We start from the raw sequence: 9,177 nt of genomic DNA on the forward strand, positions 1-9,177 counted from the left end.
ATATATATATATATATATATATTTTTAGTATACTTATATTTTTGTGTACTTATTTTTTTTCCTGAGTTTTAAAAACTGACAACATTTTTCAGCTATTACTTATCAATATTAATCACTGTGGCTGTGAAATGAGATCATACACGCAGTAAAAATACAGAGGTAACAGTAAGTTAAGGCTACCATTACTTCTAGAGCTGTTATCTCTGCTGTATTATAAATACCACGTCAACAGAATGTCTTTGGCATGATTGAAGGGTTAAGATTGAGAGAATTTCATCATCATGTTTGCATCTTTTCCACTTTCCTCCACTCAACCATGTTCTATTGCTCTCTTGTTTTCAATTACACTAATTGGTAGGCTATTATAATATACAAGTTTGGAAGCACTCAGATCTGTGTTTTTTTTTATTGCAGACCTAAGCAAATTCAGGCCTGTCTATGCACCCAAAGATTTCCTTGAGGTGGGTCTCGCTTTCATAATCAAATCAGTTTATTGAAAACATCCGGTCCAAATGAGAAAGATAGGCCTGGATATGAAGCAGCTGATTGGATTCCCTCAGGAAATGTTCGGCTAAATTACTCCGAGTGAGAATTGACTGAGAGGTTGTTTTGATGGCACCACAGAGCCACTGTGTTTACACTTATGAATAGTTGTCTATATATAGTTGGCATATTCAGCTGGGATAAGAGGGGTTTGTAGAAAATGTTATCAAAGGTTGTAGCATTTATCATGTCCATTACTTTTTACTATACATATATATTCTTATTTAGGTAAGATGGAACATAACATTTCTTGTTGTGTAGGTGTTGGTTGGTTTAAGAAACCCAAATAATGAGCGCAGTGAAGATCTCACAGTCAGAAGCCACTGGGGATTAATCCAGGTTTCCTTCAACGTCCGTGACATTCCTCAAATGGTGAGGCTCCCTCTTTTTATTTCACTTCGTTCTATTTTTATGTCAAGACACAAACAATTTGCATTGCGACAGCTGATAATTATCTGAAACCATTTCTCTAAACAAATTACAGTAATCAAGAGTTAGAGAAAAGTGATTGTGGAAACTATCTTGGTGCTCACTGCTGTGAAAAATAAATGTTTTTATGAAGTTTGACATGCTGAATAGGAAAATCATATGACTTTTTGTGTAGCATTAACATTGATAATGAAAACTAAAACAAATATGTTTAAATACAACAACAAATGTAACAAATACAACTTGTACAAGCGAATCTGTTATTACTCATGCATAAAAATTACATGGTACATGCATAATACTGAGCTAACAACAGTTTAACATAAACAGTTATCAAAAGTGTATGCTGGATGATTTTTGTCTTTTATGACTTGTCCCACAATGTTCTGGAATGTTCCAGAAAGCACTAGAATATTACATAATGTTACAGAAACTACAGAATGTTTCCATCTTTGCAAAAGAACAATACCCCAAAATTAGTACAAACGTATCTAGTACAATAATAATTGGCACCACAGAATCGAAGAACCATAAAAATATAAGTGAAACTAATTTTTGTTACATTGTGTAATTTATCAAACCTCACATTGCCATCCACTTTTTAAAACAGCTGATGACTGATGTAAAATAAAATTCCTTTTAACCCACATCTATTGGTAGGGATCAGATATTTTGATACTTCTGACCAATTATTTGTATTTGTTACAGAGGGAAATGTATCCAGAACTAGGTCTTACTTATGGACAACTTGGTATAGATGATCACACTCATGTTCCTCCAGGTAAATATTTACACATTTCGTCCATAACATGATCATGGAGTAATGGAATTACATGGGTTGAGCTCCACTACTGCCAGATCCCAGAGTCCTTCCACACTAGTTCAAATAGTTGTAGGTTGTTCCTCCTGGTTTTGATAAGTAACAAAGGAGGCTTTTCTCCTACTGACACGTCACAAGTCAACAGAAGCTTCACCTACTGTATGCCGCCTGCTCGTGATGTTTTGACCCTCTAAACTCTGTATGTAGTGTGTTTATGTATTGTATTGAATGCTACCAAAGAGGTTCACTGCTCATTTTTTAAATATTGGTGTTGTATGCTCTGTTTGCACTCTCACTTCTTTTCTATCTCTCTGCTGTTTCAACACAGATTTGTTTGAGAGTGAGCACATTCACATTGGAAAAAAAGGTAAAAATAAACTATTTTTGTCGTTATCATGACACAAATGCTTGTTTAATACTGCTTTATCACTGGTCTTGTGGAGAATATTTGTTTAATATTTGCCATTCCATTTCCCCTCAAATAAAATACAGTCTGGTCCGATTTTGAAGGCAGCATTGATGTTTCCTCCACTGCCTGTGATATCCCATGATGCTATACTTTCAAAAGAACAGAATGGTGTCACTTTGTTTTTCAATTGAATGAAATTATGATTGTGTTTATAATGAGGAAAATGCAGTTACACTTACACTATTTTTTTTCTGAAAGAAATTAATACTTTGAATCGTCAAGGAAGAATGCATAAACTTTATCAAAAGTGACAGTAAAGACATTTTTGTAATATTACAAAAGATTTCTATTTCAAATAAATGCTGTTCTTTTGAGCTTTCTATTGATTAAGAAATCCTGAAAATAACAATAATATTAAAATATTAATTAAGCAACACAACTGTTGTCAACATCGCTATTAATAAGAATTTAAACCTAAGCACTAAATTGGCATATTAGAATGATTTCTGAAGAAACTGAAGATGGTTTTCTTCAGTTTTGCCATCACAGGTATGTACAGTATCTCACAGAAGTGAGTACACCCCTCACATTTTTGTAAATATTTTATTATATCTTTTCATGTGACAACACTGAAGAAATGATACTTTGCTACAATGTAAAGTAGTGAGTGTACAGCTTGTATAACAGTGTAAATTTGCTGTCCCCTCAAAATAACTCAACACACAGCCATTAATGTCTAAACCACTGGCCACAAAAGTGCACAAACTGTACACTCACTACTTTATATTGTAGCAAAGTGTCATTTCTTCAGTGTTGTCACATGAAAAGATATAATAAAATATTTAAGGAGTGTACTCACTTCTGTGAGATACTGTATGTGCTGATACATTTTGAAACATATTAAGATAGACAAGTTATTTTAAATTGTAATAATATTTCACAATATTAATATTTTAATCTATTTTTGATGAAATAAATGCAGCCTTGGTGAGCACGAGATCTCTTTCAAAAAACATTAAAAAGTCCTAAACATGAACAGTAGTGTAAGTTACTAAATATTTGCTTGGTTTTCTCTAAAGTGTTCCAGATCATTAGACATTATATTACGGGTTTCCTTAGGATGCTCCTTCATATACAGAACACTGCCTGTTTAGTCACTGACAGAATTGACATCAAGGCAACTGCTTTAGGTTTTAGACACATCCAGAAAGTTTCTCTTTAAATGGCTAAGAGCCTCTCAAAAGTGTTTACTAAAACGTGTGAGGGTCCCACTCCTGTTTATCTGCATTTCTGTAGTGGTGAGTGAGCAAGACAGTGCAGCGGCGCAGCAGTACAGCAGACAGGGCTGCCCCACCGGTCTCAGGGCCCAGCTATGGTCTCTCATCCTGAATACGACTAATGATCCTGAGGTAATTATCCAGAGGTAACCTTGGTGAGCACAAGAGACTTCTTTCAAAAACATTAAAAATGTTACCGACACCATTCTTTTGAACAGTAGTGTATATATCCTTTTTTTCCCCTCCCTTTTATACACACACAGTCATGCACAGATCTTCAAACATATATAAAACTACAGTACCATAAATATTTATGTAGATTTAAACAACTGAAACTTTGTATATCTTAATTGACATTTATGGCAGTTGTGAATGTGCCAGAACCGACATTTTATGGATATTTATGTGTACTTATCATACACATTCATGGCTGAAATGTTCCATATGCTGTGAAAATTACAGTTTCAGAGTAAAAGTAATACAAGAATAACACTTTTCTTGTGAGAGTTAATAAAAATGAAATATAAGATGCAAACATTTTTTACAGTAGGATTTTGGTACAGGCTCAAATCAATTTGACATCAGGATGAAGGATGTTCGGTTGGTGTGAAAGTGATTCTTGCTGTTGCGTGCCAGAAAGCCATGTTTGAGTTTGCTTTATAAGGTGGTTTGGCAGCCGCTATTAATGATGTATAATTTGCATACTTTTTATAGCATAATGCCTTTCAAAATGTGAAAAGACATCTGAAATTGTACTCTGATCCAGACCAAGCAGTCCAATCAAGTGTGAAAACACTCTTAAATACGTAATCCTTCTTAATACAATTAGCTTTGAGCTGCTTGTGGGGCAGAAATGACAGAGCAGGTACCCGCTGCGATTTATTTATTTTTTTTCCTCCTTGGCCCTCTAATAGCTACCATTTTCAGATGTGAAGCAATGTCTCCCAGCTGGCTGATGGGTCCTTGGGCCTTCATTAAAGCAGTGAAACAGCATCTGGAGAATGCACTTTCTCTATGTGTTAATAAGAAGACAAACACCCGGCGTGGGGCAAGTAGAGTAATCCCTTACTTTTTGAGCTAGTGCTGTAGATGTGGAGCCAGTGGAATGACAGAGGGGAAGAGGTTTAAATGTTTCAGGTGGAACAATTGTGCAACTGCTGATAAAGCAGCTGTCTGGATGACAGGGACCAGCTCACATGCCTATCCTCCCATAAAAATGGGGAAAATTCTCCTGTCCCTCCAGTCTTTTAGAAAGACTCATGATTGGAGCCTGTCTTAGGGCGTATATGTTTAAAATGAAGGGATAAGCAAAGTTAATTATGATAAAGTTAGTTTGCACGTATAAGAACCTCCTGGGATGACTTAAATGCAGAAAAATTGAATGTTTTTGACTGCAGTGTCTCTTTATGAACAGTAGGGTACAACAGGGCTAAAGGCGCCCCGGGGTAAAAGGCGCCTTTGATATTATTTTAATCTAAACCACTAGATGGCACAAAAACATGGAGTAGCACTTTCCAAAACATCTGCTTTTCAAGATGCACGTGTTTATTTGTCTGATCCTTGTTGATTCTGTGCTTACTTGATCTAATATTTGATGTTTCTTAAAATGTATTTATGATTTAAGTAGCAAATGAGAATAGCTACAATAATTTTTTTGAGACAAAGGTCTTCTTTATGATTTTCAGTTTTGTTTAAGATAATTAAAGCAACAGTTTTTAAATAACGAAAAAATATGTAAAAGTATGGTATTTGGGGTAAAAAGCGCCCCTGCTGTTGGGGCTAAAGGCGCACAGTAATTAACATGATAATTAATAGATGGCTGACTTTTCCATTTCTTGACATGACATGGTTAGATTCAGATGGTAAATATCATATATTTTGTTGGGTGTCCATATTAGAGATAATCCCCATTTTTAGAATGAAACCATCATATTTAAAAACATGATATTAATCATATCATATAATAAAATATAATATAATTTGTTGTTACTACTGTAAATATATATTAAATTATTATTGGTTCTCCTTCAATACTTTCAGAATCTTTAATTATTAAAATGATTTTGTTTCTGTATTTTAAAATATATTTTTATATTAACATATTTTAATGACAGTATATTTATTGAACAAAAATGAATTCTTTTTTTAAATAAGCAGAAAATAGTACAAACGTGACTACAAATCTAAAGTGATTGTTTTGAACAAGTATTAACTTGGACATTACTTAAAAAACATTATTTTAGCTGAAGTATTTGTATCAATACCATGTGCCTTTTACCCCATGCTGGTGGGCCTTTTACCCCGTGTGTGGGGTAAAAGGCCCCCCTTGCCACCTCATACATTTATACGATTTTTAAACAAAATAAACAACTTGAATGATTTATTTTCACACAAAATCTGTTGCTCCATTAATGTTCAATACAACGTATGTATTTTTTCTGCAATTATACATTTTAGGCGCAGCGAATAGCACATTTGTTCTTAAGGTGGGCCTTTAGCCCCGTTGTACCCTATTATTTTGAATAATTCAACTCATAATATAGTAACTAATGTAACTATATTTACTATATGTGTTTTTTATGTCACATTAATTTATCTCTCTGACAGTGAGGTTATCAATGAAAAGGGCATTTAGTTATAAAAAAATATCTTACTACTAAAAAAATATATATATTTAAATAAAAAACAGAGCATAACATCTAATCAAAGATGATTTAAATCTGGTTCTAATAATATGCAGTGATTTGTTCCAGCACAGCCTTTTGTGACATTTAATTTTTGACTCCGCAATCTTATTAATATGCTTCTTAATAGCAGTTTAATTTGTTAATTGGTTAGTATAATTAACTTAGCTGTAATGACTGGGGATAGTTTGATCTACGTATAGGTGCTTCTTTCTCCATTATGTACTGGTTAATTCAATTCAGCTGACTCAGATGAATTCACTCAGTGTCAATTCTTTTGTTTTTATGTCATTAAACAGGACATAACACATTATGAACAGCTGAAGGCTAGAGTTATAAACCATGACCTGCTGGTGGACAACCTAATATATAAGGTACATTTACAGTGCAATTTATTTGATGGAAATTGTTTTGTATGCACCATTTGTTCTATTGAAATTTCCTTAATAGGTTTTGACCAATAGAGTAAGAGTTCTGAAAGGCCCATCTCTTCTAAGATCACGTTTTCCTTATATACTTAAAGGGGTCATATGATGCGATTTCAAGTTTTCCTTTCTCTTTGGATAATAGATAAGATCCCTAAAGTTGCAAAGACTAAAGTCTCAAACCCAAAGAGATATTCTTTATAAAAGTTAAGACTCTTCCACACCCTCCTAAAATGCCACTTTTAAACATGCCCCCACATGTCTACGTCACTGTGTGGGAAGATTTGCATAACACCACCCAAATGTATACGCAAAGAAAGAAGGCTTTGTGTGCAGCACATTTTATGGAGGAATGTTTACTGATCCTGTTGAGTAGACTACAATGCCGGCTGTTCTGACTCACAGACCCTGTAAGTACGTTTTCATATTTAAAGGATTTGCCACTGACGATTCGTTTGAGACTATTCATTTGATTGATTGAGCAGTGTAGAGTAGCGCTTGTTGTTTGTCGTTTCTCCGATCACAAATGCAGACATGGTTTTATGTTTACGCGGCGCAACGCAACGCGTAAAAAGACAGTATAAGTCATTATAATCCGTAATTATGTCCCCACTGGATGCTACAAATGCCTCGTTTATAATGGGTTTTATTGGTTTTGTCTTGTCGCACCGGGACACGGCATCACAGTATGGTAAGGGGCATAACATTTCCGTCACACGCTTGAGGAATTCGACCAATCACAACGCACTGGATAGCTGGCCAATCAGAGCACACCTCGCTTTTCAGAATGATGAGCTTTGTAAAAATCAACATGTTTCAGAAACAATAATGTACAGTATGTGGAAAATAATGTTTTTTGAACCTTAAACCACATAAACACATTTCATTACACCAAATACACACAATAAAGTTATTTTTTAGCAACGTCATATGACCCCTTTAACTGATAAACAGATAAAATGGGAAGAGGATTGAATTGTTTTTGTTTGCAATGCTATTATATATATATTTGAAGAGTGTCCCATTTTTGTACCCCTAGTGCTCCTGTGTCCGATTAAAATGCCTGATTCCTTTTCTTCTCAGGATGTGAAGCTGACTGCAAGTAATGACGATTACTACTTTGTGTTTGAGGACTATTTATATCAAGTGAGTGAATGCATGTTGCTCTGTGTAACACATTTACAATGCAACCTTTCAATCAGCTGATTACAAATGAGAATTCTCACAGAGTCATAAAAAAAGCTTTGATAATCAAAGAAGGAGAACAATTTCCCAAGTTATTTTGGACTTGACGTTGATAGAGGTCTTTGTACACATATATGACTGTAGACTAAATTATCGTGAGAATGTTACCCATGCAAACCCATGCTCTTTGACTTCATGTACCTAAAACAAGATAGATAAAGATAGGACTGTTGTGTAGTCTCACAGATAGTCCTCTCTAAATAGACTTCTCTATGCATGGGGAATTCATGAGTCATTTTTTTATTATAAGAGCTTTAATGAATTTCCACTGCTTGATATTCAATTGCACCACAAAATCATAATCAACTTTAATTTGATTAGTTTAATTTTTTCCCTATAAAATAGTTAAAATTATTGAGATACACTGCCTTATATATGAGGCCTTTTTAGGGAAGAATACACTCTTTCTAGCTTAGTTTCATAAATTGTTCTGAAAAAATGCCAGCAATTATGTCTGAAAAGCAAGAAATTTGAGGGAGATTTTTAAAGTTGCGGTTCACTTGTGTTTCATTAGCTGGTATTCTCTGGACAACCATCAATGTGCCTCTTTGCTTCTGTCCTGAGACTATTTGTGTCTGAGTTTTCTCTGAAATATTCAACAGAATTGGCCAGAGGTTTTGGGCTTCACAAGCACATTGTGTTGTCACTATGGAACGGTAATATGAGTTGCAGGTGTGCGGTGATAAAGGTTGCTTGTGAATACTGGGTTAGTGTGAACTCTTTGGGTAGTTCAAGAATTTCAGGCGCCGTGTGGTCATGATATGACGATTAGAGAGGTGAATTTTATGAAAAGTAGTGTGAAAAGGTTCATAATTTCTAATACAGTCCAAAAGCGGCTCTTGATGGTGTATTAGCAAGAGTAAACAGAAATTCAAACTCTAAAGGTTCTCTGTTTTTTTAGAGCGCTTCAACTCTATTTTAATGTGACATTGCTTTATTGTATTATAATATTATATTTTTGAAGAAAATATAAGTAGTACTTGGCTGAGCAAAATTTGCAACCACAATGCTAGGGTGTTGTGAGAGGTTGCCAGGGTGTTTCTGTGTGGTTTCTAAGGTATTCTTAGTTTGCAATACCAAAACATATTCCTAAATATGAAAAATTGACTGTGTTGGTGTCACGTTATGCTGCCCGAAGGAACACGGAGCCGTGGATAATCGAAAGAGTCTTTAATAGTATCCAACACAGAGGGTAAATCCAACACAGGAAACAGGAGGTAGACACACGTACATCACTGGTAGAACCGACCAACACAGACTGGGGCTAAGTACACAGGATAATGAGGAACTAATCGAGGGGACTAAGGAGACACACCTGGAATCAAATTAACACAATTAACACGAG

General features: G+C 34.8%; 1 protein-coding gene across 1 annotated transcript in view; it reads left to right on the forward strand.

The window, feature by feature from the left end:
* Positions 1-9,177, forward strand: part of LOC107757908 (TBC1 domain family member 19) — a 26,285-nt gene that overhangs the window by 5,846 nt on the left and 11,262 nt on the right. Inside the window, exons 7-13 of the mRNA XM_016575513.1 lie at positions 415-461; positions 805-915; positions 1,681-1,753; positions 2,121-2,159; positions 3,498-3,610; positions 6,462-6,536; positions 7,671-7,733. Of these exons, the coding sequence (XP_016430999.1) occupies positions 415-461; positions 805-915; positions 1,681-1,753; positions 2,121-2,159; positions 3,498-3,610; positions 6,462-6,536; positions 7,671-7,733 (521 nt within the window). The remainder of the gene's footprint in view (positions 1-414; positions 462-804; positions 916-1,680; positions 1,754-2,120; positions 2,160-3,497; positions 3,611-6,461; positions 6,537-7,670; positions 7,734-9,177) is intronic.

Source organism: Sinocyclocheilus rhinocerous, unplaced genomic scaffold (genome assembly GCF_001515625.1).
Source record: "Sinocyclocheilus rhinocerous isolate Xijiao unplaced genomic scaffold, SAMN03320098_v1.1 scaffold1555, whole genome shotgun sequence".
Lineage (NCBI taxonomy): Eukaryota > Metazoa > Chordata > Actinopteri > Cypriniformes > Cyprinidae > Sinocyclocheilus > Sinocyclocheilus rhinocerous.